This window comes from Tachyglossus aculeatus, chromosome 17 (genome assembly GCF_015852505.1).
Source record: "Tachyglossus aculeatus isolate mTacAcu1 chromosome 17, mTacAcu1.pri, whole genome shotgun sequence".
Taxonomy (NCBI): domain Eukaryota; kingdom Metazoa; phylum Chordata; class Mammalia; order Monotremata; family Tachyglossidae; genus Tachyglossus; species Tachyglossus aculeatus.
In genome coordinates, this window is record NC_052082.1 from 39,789,536 (window position 1) to 39,808,387 (window position 18,852).

The 18,852-nt window shown below is 42.3% G+C and overlaps 1 protein-coding gene across 1 annotated transcript in view; it reads right to left on the reverse strand.

Annotated features, from left to right (window-relative positions):
- Positions 1–1,578: 1,578 nt before the first annotated feature.
- Positions 1,579–18,852, reverse strand: part of LOC119939047 (C-type lectin domain family 1 member B-like) — a 28,879-nt gene continuing 11,605 nt past the window's right edge. The window contains exons 4-9 of the mRNA XM_038758818.1: positions 18,059–18,154; positions 10,646–10,735; positions 9,309–9,404; positions 7,628–7,755; positions 5,478–5,584; positions 1,579–1,809 (exon numbers count right to left, since the gene is read on the reverse strand). Of these exons, the coding sequence (XP_038614746.1) occupies positions 1,677–1,809; positions 5,478–5,584; positions 7,628–7,755; positions 9,309–9,404; positions 10,646–10,735; positions 18,059–18,154 (650 nt within the window). The 3' untranslated portion in view covers positions 1,579–1,676. The remainder of the gene's footprint in view (positions 1,810–5,477; positions 5,585–7,627; positions 7,756–9,308; positions 9,405–10,645; positions 10,736–18,058; positions 18,155–18,852) is intronic.

The following is an 18,852-nucleotide window of genomic DNA, read 5'->3' on the forward strand; positions in this document are numbered from 1 at the left end:
ATCATATTTATTGAGCACTTACTATTTGTAGAGCACTATACTATTTGGGAGAGTAGCATATAGTAAAATTGGTAGACTTAACCACTGCCCACAATGAGCTTAAAGTCTAGAGGGGGAGACAGAAATTGACATAAATAAATAAATTTACAGATATGTACATAAGTGCTCTGGGGCTGTAGGAGGGGTGAGTAAAAGGTGAAAATCCAAGTTCAAGGGTGATGCAGAAGGCAGTGGGAGAAGACCAAATGAGAGCTTAGTCGGGGAAGTCTTCTTGGAGAAGATGTGATTTCCGAATTTTTGAAGTTGGGGTGAGTGATTGTCTTTTGGATATGAAGAGGGACAATGTTCCAGGTGAGAGGCAGGATGGGAGAGAGAGAGGTCAATGGTGAGAGAGAAGAAATTGATATACAGTGAATAAATTGGCATTCTGGGAGCGAAGCGTGTGTGCTGGGTTGTTGAAGGAAATCAGGGAGGAAAGGGAGGAGTTGGGCAAGGTGATAAAGTGATTTAAAGCCTCTGGTAAGGAGATTTTGAGGAATGGAGAAACGTGGACTGAACAGTTTTGTAGAAAAATGACCCGAGCAGCAGAGTGAAGTACAGACTGGGGTGTGGAGAGGCAGAGGCAGGGAGGTCAGCAAGGAGGCTGAGTTAGTTATCAAGGTGAGGTAAGATAAATGCCTTAGTGGATAGAGCACCAGCCTGGGAGTCAGAAGGTCATGGGTTCTAATTCCAACTCTTCCACTGGTCTACTGTGGGAAAGTCACTTCACTTCTCTGTGCTGCAGTTCTCTCATCTGTAAAATGGGGATTAAGACTGTGAGCCCCATGCGGGACAGGGACTTTCCAACCAATTTTGTTTGTATACACCCCAGTGCTTAGTACAGTGTCTGGCACATAGTAAGTGCTTAAAAAATATCATTATTATTATTATTATTATTAGCGAGGTAGCAGTTTGGATGGAGAGGACATGGCAGATTTTAGAGGTGCTGTGAAGGCTGAACTGACAGGATTTAATAATAATAATAATGGTATTTGTTAAGGGCTTACTATGTACAAAGCACTGTTCTAAGCGTTGGGGAGGTTACAAGGTGATCAGGTTGTCCCACGGGGGGCTCACACTTTTAATCCCCATTTTACAGATGAGGGAACTGAGGGACAGAGAAGTGAAGTGACTTGCCCCAAGTCACACAGCTGACAGTTGGCAGAGGCGGGATTTGAACCCATGACCTCTGACTCCAAAGCCCGTGCTCTTTCCACTGAGCCACGCTGCTTCTCAATTCTCAATTTAGTGACAGATTGAACATGTGAGTTGAATGAGGGTAAAATGAAAGCTTGGAAAATAGCCCTTCTCCTTACCTTCTGAATCAAGCCCACACCACAAGCAGGACAAGAAGCTTAGAGCATTTTGGGGTCTCCTCAGCTGTGCTCAAAGGGACTTAATGGACACAATGATAAAATCTTTAGGAAGAAAGTACAATGTTTATTATTCCACTTAATAAGCAGGTAGAAAGGTAGGCAAAAAGTAACAACAATAAAGAATAGGAGAAAAGGATACTGATCACTTGATAACTTGCTGGATTTTTGAAGATTTTGAAGAGAAAATGATACTTCCAAGATGGTTCCAGGATAGAGACACTACCGTATAAAGATCTTCATGTCTTTGACCTGCTTCCCATTTCAGTTGGAGACTCTTGAAGACAACTGATTACTCTCACACAGACAGAAGTACTTAGATGTGCACAGTACAGCAGAGACATTTGTTGAACTTATAATTGCACAATCGTCACCCACAGATGACTCAGTCAGACCCCTAGGGAAGAGGGAAATATACAATATTAACAAAACATCTTGGCATCAAAAGAAAAGACCAGAATTATTAGCACTAGGCCTTCATAGAAGAACGAATGGAGGTTGTAGTAATAGTAAAAGTATGAATTGAACACCGACTAGGTGTGATTTACTGTACTGAGAGCTGGGGAAAAACAAAAACAAAGAGGCTTGTTCCCTGCCCATAAGGAGCTTACTCTCTAACAGGGGACTCGGACATAAAAACTATTTTAAAATAGGGTAATAGATATTTGAATGCAGTTGAATGGATATGTGTGTATGTGTATTCATGTATTCTCATAGACACACACAAGTGCTGAGGATGTATGCCAATAAGTGCAACCATACTATAAATGAGAAGCAAAGTTGCTAAGTGGAAAAAGCATGGGCCTAGAAGTTAGAGGAACCGAGACCTGATTCCAGCTCCACCACTTGTCTGCTGTATGACCTTAGACAAGTCATTTAACTTCTGTCTGCCTCAGTTACCTCATCTTTAAAATCAGGATTAAGGGACCCTATGCAACCTGATTATTATTGTATCTACCCCAGCTTCTGGTCGATTGCCTGGCACATAGTAAGCACTTAACAAAAACCATTTAAAAAAATAACTGATGGGTTTATATGACTTGAGGTCCTGAGAATTAATCAGGGAAGGCTCGTTGTAGGAGTTGGGATTTGAAGAGGGCTTGGAATGTGGAGAAAGCTGTGGTGGGGAAATAGGGGAGATGGAGGGAGTTCCAAGCTTGAAGAACAGACAAAGTAAGGGAACCCAGGTTAAAAATCAAGAGCAACGTGCAGTTTGAAGGAATGAAGAGAGTGAGAGTTAGGAGTAATGGGCAAATTGAGCAGATGCATATGATGAGGTGAATTGGTGGTGAGCCTTGAAGTTGATTGTGAGAAGTTTTTACCTGTTGCAGGATGGCATTTGGAGAAAGGAGAAATGTGGACCAGGTGACACTTTAGGAAGATGATCTATCTGTACAGCAGTGGGTAAAAAAGATCAGATAAGGGAAGAGATCAAAGGCAGGAAGACCAAGAAGGAGACTAATATAATATTCTAGCTGCAATATGATATGAGCGATCTTTAGATATGAGCGATCTACCAGGAGCGTCTGTTGGAGGAACTGTCAGGGCTTGCAAAGTTGGAAGACAGGGAGGATTTGAGGTTGCTATTGAGGGAGTAAATTGCTGGGACAGGGAGAACAGTGGGGTGATCACCTGAGGTGGGAAAATTAGGAGGAGGAGTGGGTTTAGGAGGAAAGATGAGTAGTCCTACTTTGGACATACTGAGTTGCGGTGCCAGAGGGACAGCCGTGCAGAGATATCCTGGAGGCAAGACAGATGCAGGATCGCAGGCTAGAAGAGAGGTCAGGGCTAGAGAGATAGATTTTCAAGTCAGCTGCAAAGTGGTGGTAATCACGGTCATGTGAGCAGATGATTAATCAATCATATTTATTGAGCGCTTTTTGTGAGCACCGCACTGTACTGTTTGGGAGAGTACAATATAACAGAGTTGGTAGAAACATTCTCTGCCAACAATGAGCTTATAGTTCAGAGGGGAAGACAGGCATAAAATTAAAGGTACAAATTCAAGTGAAGGGTGACGTGAAAGGGCAAGAGAATAGGGGAAATGAAGTCTTAGTTGAAAAAGTTGTCTTGGAGGAGATACGATTTTAATAAGGATTTGAAGGTGGGGAGATTGATTATAGTACAGTGCTCTGCACACAGTAAGTGCTGAATGAAACTGTCAGATATGAAGTGGGAGGGCATTCTAGTCCAGAAGCAGGATGTGGGCAAGAGGTCTGCATTGAGCTAGACAAGATCGAGATACAGTGAGTAGGTTGGTTTTAAATGAGCAAAGTGAATGGGCTGGGTTGTAGTAGAAAATCAGTGAGGTGAAAATCAGATAGGAGGGGGCACGGTGATTGAGTGCTTTAAAGCCAATTGTAAGGAGTTTCTGTTTGACAAGCCAGTGGATGGGCAACCACTGAAGGTCCTTGATGAGTGGAAAAACATGAGCTGAATTTTTTTTTTAGAATAATGATCCAGGCAGCAGAGTGTCGTACGGACTCTGGAGTGGGGAGACACAGGAGCCAGGGGACTGATGCGATTAAGTGGGATAGGATAAGTTCTTTGATCAGTATAGTAGCAGTTTGTATGGGGAGGATAGGGTGGATTTAGCGAGGTTGTGAAAGTTAAACTGACAGGATTTAGTAGTGGATTAAATATGTGGGTTGAATGAGAGGGAGAGGAGCCAGGGAAAATGCCAAGGTTATGGGCTTATCAGACAGGGAGGATGGTAGTGCTGCTACAGTGATGAGAAATTCAAGGGGAGACCAGGGTTTGTGTGGGCAAATAGGGAGTTCGGTTTAGGATATGTTACGTTTGAGGTGTCAGCAAGACCACCAAGTAGGGATGTCCTGAAGGCAGGAAAAAATACAAGCCTGCAGAGAATAATAATAATAATAATAATAATAATAATAATAATAATAATAATAATAATAGCATTTATTAAATGCTTACTATGTGCAAAGCACTGTTCTAAGCACTGGAGAAAGAAGAGCAATCAGGGCTGGAGATGTAGATTTGGGGATCATCTACATGAAGATAGTAGTCGAAGCTGTGGGAATGAATGACTTCTCCAAGGAAGTGGTTGTAGATGGAGAAGAGAAGGGGATCCAGAACTGAGTCTTGAGGGACAGCCACAGTTAGGGAAGTGGGAGGCAGAAGAGGCCTGTGAGACTGAGAATGAACAGTCAGAGAGATAGGAGGAGTACCAGAAAAGTCAGGGAAGCCAAGGCTAGATAATGTTTCCAGAAGTGAGTGATCTATAGTGTTGAAAGCAGTTGAGTGGTCAGGGGGGATTAGGATTATGTAGGCAGTTGGATTTGTCAATAAGGAGGTCATTGGTGATATATGAGAGGGCAATTTTTATGGACTAAAGGGGGCAGGAGCCAGATTGGAGGGGATTAAGAAGAGAATTGGAGAAGAGGAAGTGGAGGCATTTTAAGACGTCTATAGAGGAACGGTAGGTGGGAGATGGGCAATAATTAGAGGGATCCTGAGCACTTACTGTGTGCAAACACTGTGCTAAGTGCTTTGGAGAATGCAATACATCAGTATCGGTAGACACATACCCTACCTACAAGGACCTTTCAGTCTATAGTGGAGATTAAAGACCATAGCTGGATAATGGTATTTGAAAGGACAGCAAATGTAAGACATTAAAATAGAGGATGACAGGATCAAAGTAGCAGGAAAAGAGGATTTTTCAATAGGCAGTAAATTTCTGTACATTTGGAGTCCAGAAACAGGAAGGGCAACAAATAAGTGGTCTCAGTAAACCACGAGCGTGGTGACCAGGGACGTGGAGACAGACCTATGGGTGACAGCGAAGGACTAAACTGAGGATATTCATTCATTCATTCATTCATTCATTCATTCAATCGTATTTATTGAGTGCTTACTGTGTGTAGAGCACTGTGCTAAGCGCTTGGGAAGCACAAGTTGGCAACATATAGAGACGGTCCCTACCCAACAACGGGCTCGCAGTCTAGAAGGGGGAGACAGACAACAAAACAAAACATATGGACAGGTGTCAAGTCATCAGAATAAATACAAGTAAAGCTAGGATATGGTCCAGAGACTCACAGGTCAAGAGAAAGAGGTGAGCAATCTTGCCAATTCCAGCTGCTCTTATCTCTTACTCTTGTTAAACCGATCCAGTGAAAGTGACTCATTTTGGATTGTATGGCCACCTGCAATGGAAAAGAACATCGTCCAACTCTGTGTCCTGGGTATGGTGGAAAAGTAAAGTTAAGGCCCCATATTCACTCCTGTGCTTCCCTTCTACAGAAAATCAATGCGCGCCATGCCCCCTCTCTGGAAGAAAAGCTTTCTCCTTTTACTGGGGTGGTCACATCACAGCTGTTACATTTTCTTTCGGGCTATGGAAATCCTATAGAACATCATGAAAATCAAAGCTGTTTTATAGTCAGCTCATCATCATCAAATGCTGTCAGGATGTTTCTTATCCCATAGTGACTCTTGTCTTATGCTGTCGAGTCATCCCTAACCCATAGTGACTCCATGGACCCATCTCTTCCAGGATGCCCCATCTCCGTCTGCAATCATTCTGGTAGCGTATCCAGAGACCTTTCTTTGTAAAAATATGGAAATAGGTTATCATTGTCTTTTTCTGCACAGTAAGCTCAACTCTCTCCCATGCCGCTGCTGCCCAGGACAGGTGAGTTTTGACTTGTAGCAGATTACCTTCCATTTGCTAGCCACTGCCCAACCTCCTGCCTCTCCCCACTTCAGTCCACACTTCACTCCGCTGCCTGGACTATATTTCTACAGAAACACTCAGGACACGTCACCTCCCTCCTCAAAAATCTCCAGTGGTTGCCTGTCAACCTCCATATCAAACAGAAACTTCTCACTATTGGCTTTAAAGCTCTCCATCACTTTGCACCTTCTTCACATCCCTTCTCTCATTCATTCATTCATTCATTCATTCATTCAATCGTATTTATTGAGCACTTACTGTGTGCAGAGCACTGTACTAAGTGCTTGGGAAGTAAAAGTTGGCAACATATAGAGACGGTCCCTACCCAACAGTGGGCTCACAGTCTAGAAGGGGGAGACAGAGAACAAAACAAAACATATTAACAAAATAAAATAAATAGAACTCAGCTCCTCTGGTGCTAATCTTCTCACTGTCCGTCATTCTTGCCTGTCTTGTCGCCTAGCCCTGTCTTATCTATGGCCTGGAATGCCCTCCCTCCTCAAAGCCACCAAATAATCACTCTTCTCCTCTTCAAAGTCCCACTGAAGGCCCACCTCCTCCAAGAGGCCTTCCCTCTTTGCCTCAACTCCCCCTCCCTTCCACGTCACCTAGACTCACTCCCTTTGCTCTTCCCCCCATCCCCACCCCACAGCACTTATGTATATATCTATAATTCTACTTATTTATATTGATGCCAGTTTACTTATTTTGATGTCCATTCCTCCCCCCACCGCAGATTGTAAGCCTGTTGTGGGCAGGGATTGTCTCTCTTTATTGCTGTATTCTACTTTCCAAGCATTTAGTTCAATGCTCTGCAAATAGCAGGCACTCAGTAAATATAATTGAATGAATGAAGGAAGAAAGGAATAGAATGGGTATGTCGCTGCTCCCATAGCCGAGACTATTAGAGTACTGGAAATTCTCCAGGTGCCATCCTGAGAGAGTATAGTGACTCTATGGACATGTTTTCTAGAGAACATCCTATCTTCTGTCATAACTGTAGTTGTTTTGGAATGTACATCCATAGAGTTTTCTTGATAAAAAAAATATGGACGTGGTTTACCATTGCCTTCTTCCACTTATAGTCAGTTGGAATCCTTAGACAGAGGTGTGAGGACTCTTCTACTTATGCTGACATCCCATTCCACTATGGTCCTCATGCCTGATTGCCACATAATCAGTTTGCAATCGTCCTTGGAGATCTGAGGCCTTATCATTTTATGGCCTGAACCCAAGGCTGTTAGTCAATAGTATTGACTGGTCAACAGTATTCACTGAACATCATCCTGAAAAAAGCATTGCTGAGCATTGAGTGATGCTCAATGAATGTTACATTAAGTCTCAGTAGATAGAATCCCAGGTGTTTTACAGGGGTGAATCTAATCCTTAGGCTCTGTGTGGTATACATAGGCAAACGTAGTATGAAGCTTTGAAGGAAAAGTGAAGGGTTTCCCTTTTATCAATTGCATTACAATTGATGAGGTGCCCCCAAGAATAGAAACCCACACTTTACCAGTTCAACCTTGCTGTCTATCTTCAGCATATCTTGAGTCAGTAGGGAACAATATTTTCTGCAGCTGGCCCAGGTGTCCTCTCTAGTGGAGAAGTGGTAACAATTTTCTGCCATGCAGCTCCAGTTTCCTTTTTTGGATTTGACAACAGTTTGATAGAAAACAAAAGCAAGTCCATGTTCATTTCTATTCCCGCTTGAGGGAGGCCATCTAGGTTTCCAGACCCATCCCAAACCCTTCAGACACCACTGGAAACATCTCTTTGCTTGTTTCCATTGCAATTGGGGAAACTTGGGCCCATAAAGATGATAATTCAGCTAGCTGGACTCTTAGGCTCTCTACAGCATGTTTTGTTTTTTATCCTAACGGTCTCTTACTCCACAAACAGACCAGTCCCTAATCTATTGGTTTATCTTTTGCCCCTGTTTCCTTCTTTCTCCCCATTCTGGTAGAACTGTCATTGGGTAACTGTTCAGTGATGTGCAGAAGTAGGGAAAATGCGACATAATATCACACAAACCAATACAAAGGGTAATGGAACTTGGATGATGGAATTAGTTACTTTGGCTTACCAAATAGCTCACTGACCAAAGACAGTGAAGCCCATGTGTAATGCCTGGGAAAAGGCCATGATAGAATGGGGGTGGACCACTTTACTGGATGCAATATTAATTATTGCATATTAGATAAACAGTGCTCAGCATCTGAGTTAAATGTGCCAACTGCCATGTCACAGCCCTGAGTGAAGGCAGGGCAAAATCCCCTGTGGCTCTCCAGGATTATTTTGGAATTTTTCCCAACCTTGCCTAGGGAGTCACAGTAGGAAGCAAAAAAACTACATGTGCATTAACTGCAGCAGGCAGGGGAGAGAAGGCAGAGAATGGAGGGTAGAGGCAGAGACCGAGACCAGATCAAAGCAAACCTAGCCACTTATGTGGTACTATGTTACCCCAGTAAGGTGAAACACATATGTAAAGCACTAGGGAATAACCCATTAAGATGGCCCCCCAATCTGCTTGTCCTCCTTCTGCTGTGGGGTGAGGTGGGGAGGATGATGGGGAGGTGAATGGGCTAAACCAACTGAGCAGGTTTATTTCCTGCAGGAAAATTCTGAATTGCAGGTGTCCAAGATGTAAAAGGGGAAACCTTGTAAGAGCAGAAACCAAGGTGATTCATTTCCTCCCTTTGATTTATTTTCTGATTTTATATCAGGAAAGGAGGATCAGCCACCTGGAAACATCCCAGTATAAACCAGTGGTCTACAACTCAAACAGCTTAAGCTCTGAAGATTCACTATTTATAAGGAGTGGGGTTGGGGTGAGGGTCTCTAGAAGTGATTAACAGTAACCATGATTTCCATCACTTTAAAACTATAACGGGTGACCTAATGGAAAGAACGTGAAGCTGAAAGACAGACAGAACCAAGCTCTAATCTGGGATCTACCACTTGCTTGCTATGTCACCTTTGGCAACTCACTTAACTACTCTGTGACTTTCTTTCCTCGTCTCTAAAGCAGAGATTAATTACCTCTTCTCTCTTCCTCACAGACTGTGATCCACATGTGAGACAGAGACTGTGTTTGATCTGATTGCATTTCATCTACCCCACAGTTCTTAGTGCACAGTAAGTGCTTTACAAAAACTTTTCTATTATTATTCTTAGTATTACTATTATTACTATACCTTTTATATCCCAGGGTTTAGCGAGGCTTTCAATCTGACTTTGGAGATTTTCTTTTTCATAGGCCATGATTTCCAGATTTTCCTGCTGCTTTTGAGCTGAAAATAATAACTTGATTTCAAAAATGCTGACAAATGTTAAGCAGTGATTTTCTTTTTATATCTTGTTCCCTTTTCTTTTCTCATAAGAATAAAATAAAATTACCTACGTAGAGCCAGAGGAATAATACAGCCAAAGAAATATTTTAGCCAATGGAATGTCTAAAGGGGAAATGATAAGACATTTGAAAAAAATGAAAAAAGTAACTTACATGCACCTTGATACGTGGTCACTGCTATTTGTACAGATTAAAGTTGAGTCTCAAACAGTGGGAAATTTGAAATTGATACATTTTAAAGACTAGGACTTGGGTGATCCTTATCCTGCATTACCTCTCCTTGGTATGACAGCATTACCTGTTTATTGTACAGAACTGGCTGCCAGAGAGGATTGAAACTGTAAATGGGACATAACATTGCAATTTCCTCTAGGCCAGAGATTCTGAATTTTTTTCAAGACTGTAAGCTCCCTGTGGGCAGGGAACATGTTTACCAACTCTGTTATACTGAACTCCCCCGAGCACTTAGTACAGTGCTTTGCACACAGCAAGCACTCCATACCATTGATTGATTGATCTGTTATATTCTCTAAAGTTCTTACTAGAGTAAAAATAATAACAATAATAATGGTATTTGTTAAGCGCTTACTATGTGCAAAGCACTGTTCTAAGCACTGGGAGGATACAAGATGATCAGGTTGTCACACGTGGGGCTCACAGTCTTAATCCCCCTTTTACAGATGAGGTAACTGAGGCACAGAGAAGTTAGGTGACTTGCCCAAAGTCACACAGCTGACAATTGGCAGAGCTGGGATTTGAACCCATGACCTCTGACTCCAAAGCTCAGGCTCTTTCCACCGAGCCACACTGTTTCTCTCCTCCCAGTCGGTGATCAGTCAATACTGATGATGATGATGGTGATGATGATGACAATGATTTTTATTGTTGCACAAATGCCCAACCCAAGTCCAATGTGGAATAGTCCCTGAACATATTCATTCATTCATTCAATTGTATTTGTTGAGCGCTTACTGTGTGCAGAGCACTGTACTAAGCGCTTGGGAAGTGCAATTCAGCAATATATAGAGACGGTCCCTACCCAACAACAGGCTTGAGGTCTCAGTCCACAGCAGCCAGTGTCCACCATGGAGCACAGTGAAATGGGCACAAATGAGTAATGGCCAATGGGATGTCAATATGTGGGGAAGTGATATTAGGAGATTCTTTTCCGGCAATACTTACACTTGAACACAAAGAACACAACTGTTCCCAGGAGAATCAAATTTAGGATTCCAAGAATAATGGCAGCAAGATGCCAGCAAGTCAGACATCCTAACCAAAAGAAGAAGAGGATACTGATAGGTTCAGAAGAGAAAAATCACATATGTTCCCTGACTCAGGGACCAACAAATTAGAAATTAGAAAAAAAAAATCATTACTGATCTGTGCAAATTACTGAGACTGTGAGCTCCATGTGGGACAGGGACTATATCCAACTTGATAAACTTGTATTTACCCCAGTGCTTAGAACAGTACTTTTTTTTATAATGGCATTTATTAAGCACTTACTATGTGCAAAGCACTGTTCTAAGTGCTGGGGAGGAACAAGGTGATCAGGTTGTCCCACGGGGACTCACAGTCTTAATCCCCATTTTACAGATGAGGTAATTGAGGCACAGAGAAGTTTAGTGATTTGCCCAAAGTCACACAGCTGACAAGTGGCAGAGCAGGATTTGAACCCATGACCTCTGACTCCAAAGCCCGTGCTCTTTCCACTGAGCCATGCTGCTTCCCCAAGCTAAGTACTTGGTACATAGTATGCACTTAACAAATACCAGAAATCAATACATCAAATCAAATAATACATATAGATAAACTGTCTAATGTATTTTATATTTAGCTCACATTTTTGTGCATCACCATACGTATTTCCTTTCTCTTTCACAGATATCAATTCAATGACCTTATAAATTACCATACTCTCAAGAGGTCAAATTGCTTCTCGGACATATCTGAAGCAATGTGTAATGTTTAGAGGATTTTGGTGGCAGCATATTTCAAAAACTGTAATAGTTGTGATATTTGTTAAGTCCTTACTACGTGCCAAGAACTGTACCAACCACTGTTGTAATCAATGAATCAACCAAGCAATCAATCGTATTTACTGAGTGCTTACCGTGTGCACAGAACTATACTAAGCACTTGGGAGAGTATAATATAACAGAGTTGGTAGACATGTTCCCTGCTCACAACAAACATACAGTTTAAAGAGGAAGACAGATATAAATATACATATATAATTACACTTATGCACATAAGTGCTGTAGCACCAAGGTAGGGATGAATAAGGGTGAAAATCCAAATGCAAGGGTGACCTTGAAGGGAGTGGGAAAAGCATAAATGTGGTTTTAATCAGGGAAGACCTCTTGGAGAAGATGTGCTTTTAATAAGGTTTGAATGTGAGGAGAGTGGTCATCTGTCAGATATGAAGAAGGAGAGCATTCCAGGCCACAGGCAGGACATGGTTGAGAGGTTCATGGAGAGATAGAAGCAGCGTGGCTTAGTGGAAAGAGCACAGGCTTGGGAGTCAGAGGCCATGGGTTCTAGTCTCGGTTTGGCCGCTTGTCAGCTGTGTGACTTTGGGCAAGTCACTTAACTTCTCTGTGCTTCAGTTACCTCATCTGTAAAATGGGGATTAACATGGTGAGCCCCACGTGGGACCACCTGATTACCTTGTATCTACCCCAGTGTGTAGAACAGTGCTTGGCACATAGGAAGTGCTTAACAAATGCCATCATTATTATTATTATAGAGGAGATTGAGGTCAATGAGCAGATTGGTATTAGAGGAGCAAAGTGTTGGGGCTGGGTTGGATTAGGAAAGCAGCAAGGTAAGGTAAGAGGGGCAGAGTGATTTGAGTTATTAAAAGTCTATGATAAGGAGTTTCTGTTTGATGCACTAGTTGATGGGTAATCACTGGAGGGTCTTGAGGAGTGGGAAAACTTGCACTGAGTGGTTTTGTAGAAAACTGATCCGGGCAGCAGAGTGAAGAATAGACTGGAGGAGGGAGAAGCAGGAGGATGGGAGGTCAGCCAGGAGGCTGATGCAGTAGTTAGCTCATTGGAGGCAGGAAATATGTCTGTTTATTATTATATTCTACTCTCCCAAGTGCTTAGTACAGTGCTATGCACACAGTAATTGCTCAATAAATATGATTGAATGAATGAATGAATGAACTAAGGTGGGATACAGCAGTTGTATATATTTGTACAGATTTATTACTCTATTTTACTTGTACATATTTACTATTCTATTTATTTTGTTAATGATGTGCATGTAGCTATAATTCCATTTATTCTGTTGATTTTGACACCTGTCTACATGTTTTGTTTTGTTGTCTGTCTCCCCCTTTTAGACTGTGAGCCCACTGTTGGTTAGGGACTGTCTCTATATGTTGCCAATTTGTACTTCCCAAGCGCTTAGTACAGTGCTCTGCACATAGTAAGCGCTCAATAAATACGATTGATGATGATGATGATTCATTCAATCGTATTTATTGAGCGCTTACTGTGTGCAGAGCACTGTACTAAGTGCTTGGGTGCTGACTTCTCTTTCCTGAGCACTTAATACAGTGTTCTGCACACAGTAAGTGCTCAATAAATACGATTGAATGAATGAATGAATGAATGACAAGTCTTTGGATTAATGTGGTAGCGGTTTGGATGGAGAGGGAAGGGAGGATTTTTGCAGTGTTGTTAAGGTTGATCCAACAGGATTTGGTGACAGATTGAGAATGTGGATTGAATGAGAAGAGATGAATAGAGGATTATGCCAAGGTTATGAATTTATGAGATGGGATAGATTTTGGTGCTGCCTACAAGTGATGGGAAGGTCAGGAGAAGGACGGAGTTTGGGTAGGAAGATAAGGAACTCTGTTTTGGATATGTTAAGTTTGAGGTGTCAGTGGGACATGTAAGTAGAGATGCTCAGCAGGCAGGAGGAAATGAAAGGCTGCAGAGAAGGAGAGAGATCATGGTTGGAGATGTGGATGTGAGAATCATCTGCATAGATCTGGTAGTTGAGGCCACTGGAGTGAATGGGTTCTCCGAGGGAGTGAGTATAGATGGAAAATAGAAGGGGACCCAGAACTGAGCCCTGAAGGACTCTCACATTTAAGGGATGGGAGGTAGAAGGGGAGCCTACAAAAGAGATTAAGAATGAGCAGCCAGAGAGGTAGGAGAAGAATCTGGAGAGGACAGTGATAATAAAACCAAGGTTGGATAATGTTTCCAGAACAAATGGGTTGGTCAGCAGTGTCTCAGGCAGCTGAGACATCAAAGAGGATTAGGATGGGGTAGATGCCATTGTCCCTCTCAGGATTGCACCTGAAGAGTTTCCAGTACACTACCAGTCTCTGCCACAGGAGGAAGAGTCAAGAAGAGGCATATCCATTACATTCCTAGCTTGGGCAGTGGCTAGCAAGTGGAAAGCAATCTTCCACAAGCCAAATTTCGCCTGTGCTGGGCAGCATTGGCATGGGAGAGAGTCGAGAGTAGAGACTCATTTACTGAGAGGAAGAAGACAGTGGTAAACCAATTTTGTGTTTTTACTATAAAGATACACTACCAGAATGATTGCAGATGGAGGTGGGGGGTTCTGGGAGAACTATGTCCATGGATTCGCTATAGTTCGGTAAGGACTCGACAGCAAAGGACAAGTCAAGATGCCCTTGGACTTGGCAAAAAGATCATTTGTGACCTTTGAGAGGACAGTTTCTGTGGAGTGAAGGGGGTGGAAACTAGATTGGAGGGCATCAAGGAAATAATTGAGGCAAAGAAGTGGAGACAGCAGGTATAGACAATTTGATCAAGGAGTTTCAAGAGGAAAGGAAGGAGGGAGATGACACAAAACCTGGAGGGAGCTGTGGGGTCAATGGAGGGTTTTTTTAGGGTAGGGAAAACTTGAAGATGTTTGAAAACTGTGAGGAAAAACCCACTGGAGAGTGAGCAGTTGGAAATGGCAGTCAGGAATAGAAGAAGGGAGGGGACAAGCTCTTTGATAAAGTGTGAAGGGATGAGGTCAGTGGCACAGGTGGAGAGGGTGAATATTGAGAGTATGTAGGAGATCTCTTGAAATACTGCTGGGAAAGATGGAAGAAATGAAGAATGGGTGGAAGGAGGGAGGAACTGGAGAGCAGCAGGGGAAATTTTAGGGAGTTCATGCCTGATAGTTCCACTTTTCTCATTAAAGTAGGTGGCCAGATCATTACAGTCAAGAGATGGGGGAGGTGGGAGTTTAGGGGTTTGAGGAGGGTGTTACACATCTGAAATAACTGGTGAGGGCAATAAGCATGGGAGTTAATAAGGATGGAGAAGTGATATTGCCAGGTAGAGGAGAATGCAAGGATGAACTTGAGGTAGACAAGGTCAGCCTGGATTTCTGCTAGCAGTGCTCTATGGCTCACGCACAGGAGTAAAGGAAGTGGACTATGGAGGTGATTCAGGATTGTGGGTTAGTGGTACAAGATCAGAGAAGGGATAGGGGAGCGAGTGAGTTGCATTTGGTAGTTACAAAATAATCAAATCAAATTCCTTGGCCACAGGGGACTAACAGTCCAAAGGGAAAGACAGGACCCCCATTATACAGATGAGGAAATTGTAGCACAGAAGTTACATGACTTGCACAAAATCACACAGCTGGTAGGTGGCAGAGCCAGATTTACAACCCACATCCACTTCAAAAGATTTTCAACTTATTTTAGAAGGATTTATACAAGGTCTTAAAAATGAAAGAAGAAATGGATGATTTAGAGTAATAGAAAACCAACTAAAAAGTAATAGGCAAGGGGTAGAGCAAACTGGATCATTTTCTGGTTAAAGAAATGTAAATAGCGGACTTTTCCATGGGTGGGCGAGAGGACTGGTTTGAATTCCCATTTTCTATAATGATATGGATGAGAGGGTGCAGGATTTGGGAGAGACCGAGTTTTTCTGGATGTTGAGCAGATAGGGTAGAGCTCCAAGAAAATCCAATGCAGTTGAGAGATTGGGCAGAAAAGTGATGAGATTTGAGATATCATTCATTATTCAGAAAAGATACCTTGGATACCTTGGAGTCTTCCTTGCCTGTTCTAACAAATAATCAGCCCAGTGTACTGCAGCCATCATAAAGGACAACAGAAATTCACCACAGATTGGAAATCAATCAATGGCATTTATTGAGAGCTTACTGTGTGCAGAGCACTGTACTAAGTACATGAGAGAATATTGTATAATAGAGTTGGTAGATAAAATCCCTGTCCACAGGGCGTTTACAGACTAGAGGTGGAGACAGACAATAAAATAAATTGCAGAAAGGGGAAATGGGAGAGTAAAGGGTTATGTATATACATCAGCTTTGCCCCTATGCAAACCAAAGTATGTCTTCATTGGAGTACTGTGACCTTTACTGGTCCTATATATTATAAGGAAAACAGGGTTATAGAAGTAATAGTAGGAGTAGTAGTTATACTGCACTCTCCCAAGCGCTTAGTATGGTGTTTTCGATTGACTGACTATGAGAAGCAGCATGGCTCGGTGGAAAGAGCCCGGGCTTTGGAGTCAGATGTCATGGGTTCAAATCCCGGCTCTGCCAACTGTCAGCTGTGTGACTTTGGGCAAGTCACTTAACTTCTCTGTGCCTTAATTACCTCATCTGTAAAATGGGGATCAAAACTGTGAGCCCCCCCACCCCTCGCTGGGACAACCTGATCACCTTGTAACCTCCCCAGCACTTAGAACAGTGCTTTGCACATAGTAAGAGCTTAACAAATACCATCATCATCATCATCATAGTAATAGTAAAAATAATGGTATTTGTTAAGCACTTACTATGTGCCAAGCCCTGTAATAAATGCTGCGGTGTATACAAGCAAATCATGTTGTCCCTGTCCCACATGGAGTTCACACTCTCAATCCCCATTTTACCGATGAGATAACTGAGGCACAGAGAAGTGAAGTGACTCGCTCAAGGTCACACAGCAGACATGAGGCAGGATTAGAACCCTTGACCTTCTGATGCCCAGTCCCATGCTCTATGCACTATGCCATGCTAGTGCTCACTGTGTGAGGAACACCATACGAAGTGCTGGGAGAGAAAACACAGGGGAAATCAGACATGGTCCCTGGCTCACAATCTGAGAAGGTAGAAGAGAAGGGCAACCAAGGTGATCAATGGGATGGAGCAGGTTCACTAGGAGAGTGAATTGAAAAGATCAGACCTCCAGTCTGGAAAGACTAAGGATAAGAGGGGTATAATTAGAGAAGCAGCAGCGTGGCTTAGTGGAAGAGCAGGGGCTTGGGAGTCAGAGGTCGTGGGTTCTAATCCCATCTCCGCCACTTATCGGCTGTGTGACTTTGGTCAAGTCACTTAACTTCTCCATGCCTAAGTTACCTCATCTGTAAAATGGGGATTAAAACTGTGAGCCCCACGTGGGACAACCTGATTACCTTGTATCTACCCCAGCGCTTAGAACAGTGTTTGGCACATAGGAAGCACTTAACAAATACCATCATCATTATTATCATAAAGTTTAAAAATCATGAAAGATATGAATAGGCTCAACACAATTGATGTTCAAAACTTTTCCCTACACCAGGGTGAGGGCACAGGCATCACAGCTGGAAGGTGGTCAATCTGAAATAAAGGGGAGGAAAAGATTTTTCTTTTGATTCAGCAGGGCCCATTTGCAATCACAGAGTTGTGTGGGGTGAAAGTATCAATAGATCCAAGAGACGGTTGGATAAAACCATGGATGAGGGATATTTGGCTTTGTACCCTTTAAGCACTTGGTAGTCACCCCATCCTCGGCCCCACAGGATTTATTCATCATTTATTCTAATATCTGTCTCCCTCTCTAGACTGTAAATTTTCCACAGCTAGGGACTACACCTACCAACTCTGTTGTTTTGTACTCTCCAAAGCACATCAAACCAGTGCTCTTCAAACTATAAGCATTCAATAAACATCACTGATTGATTGATTGTGAGGAGGTCAACAGTGTAGTGAATTTAGAAAGCTTGAGTCATATGGAGTTCCAGGAGAGGTTAGTAGAATAATAATAATAATGATGGTATTTGTTAAGCGCCTACTTTGTGGAAAGCAGAGCGTATTAAATGGCAGTAAACTAACATGAGGATTTATGACAAGGAAAGTAATTATCACATGAATTCTCAGAGAATCCTTTGTGTCAGTCTCAGAGAGATTTTTGAACTGGGTGAGCGAGTAATCCACTAATGACATTTCCTGTGTTCTTGTTCTCCAGCTATTCTAACTTGTTAGACTATTCTGTGGGTCAGATTTCTTGCCAATAGGTATTTGTTAATCAAAATCCAAATATGGAGTTCTGTATGTTTAAAGTTATTTGGTGGATATTTTAAAAATGAATTTAATGGATTATAAAAACCAAGGAACTAAGGAAGTACATTGTCTTATAAGAGAGAATTAGTGAGGTTGGGGAAATGGATTGACTTTTGGTTCTTCATTCTGACCATATTGTATCTACTCCAGCACTTGGCACAGTGCTTGGCACATAGTATGTGCTTAACAAATATGACAATTAAATCATCATTATTACTATAATTAGACTCAGGAAAGGATGCAATAGCCCAAACTTACCTCTTCTTTGAGAAGCTTTAGGTCTGTATTGTTTCTGATGACTGGAAGAAGAATTATGTTTCACTAGGGAGTCTGCCCTCTGCAATTTATGCATTTCTGGGGAATTATAAAAGGTTATATTCTGCTTTGATTGAAAGCCCTGTTATACCAACGAGTCTCCCAGTTATTTTAGACAAGGAAATAGAAAACTGAATCAAAAAGGATAGTATGTCTTTTGAGAGACTGAGTTAACAGACAACACAGACTCAAGTTGTGAATTAAACTGAAAGTTAACATAAGTGTTGGGGTATCCAACCTTCTATAGGATATCCACAGAAAGATTACCCAGCCCCTCAAGCCGCTACACCAGCCCCAGGAGCAGCAGACATCCTGAACATCAAATAGCAAACAGAATCACCCACCAATGATAGTCATGGAATCCAGTCAATTAAACCCACATTGAGGAAATACCACCAGACATGACTGTCTGACCTCCATGATCACCACATAATTGCCGATTCTCAGCATGCTATGTGACCATATATGTGTGGTGGAGTGGAGTTTCAACTCTTTCACATTTGCAAAAAACTCATTTTTCAAGACAGCATGACATTTTGAATTGCATTTCAGCAAGTGAGTTCAGAATCTAAGGACTTATTCATTTCCATCATTCCTCTTTCCCCAAGGCTCTCAACTTCGCTCCCTTCTCTCCTCTTCCTTTACATCTCTTCATCCCTCATAACTGGTTGGGGGAATTGAGGGTCTGAAGAAGATGCCAGGTGACTCTTACTTTGCCCCGAGGCTATGACTATTTT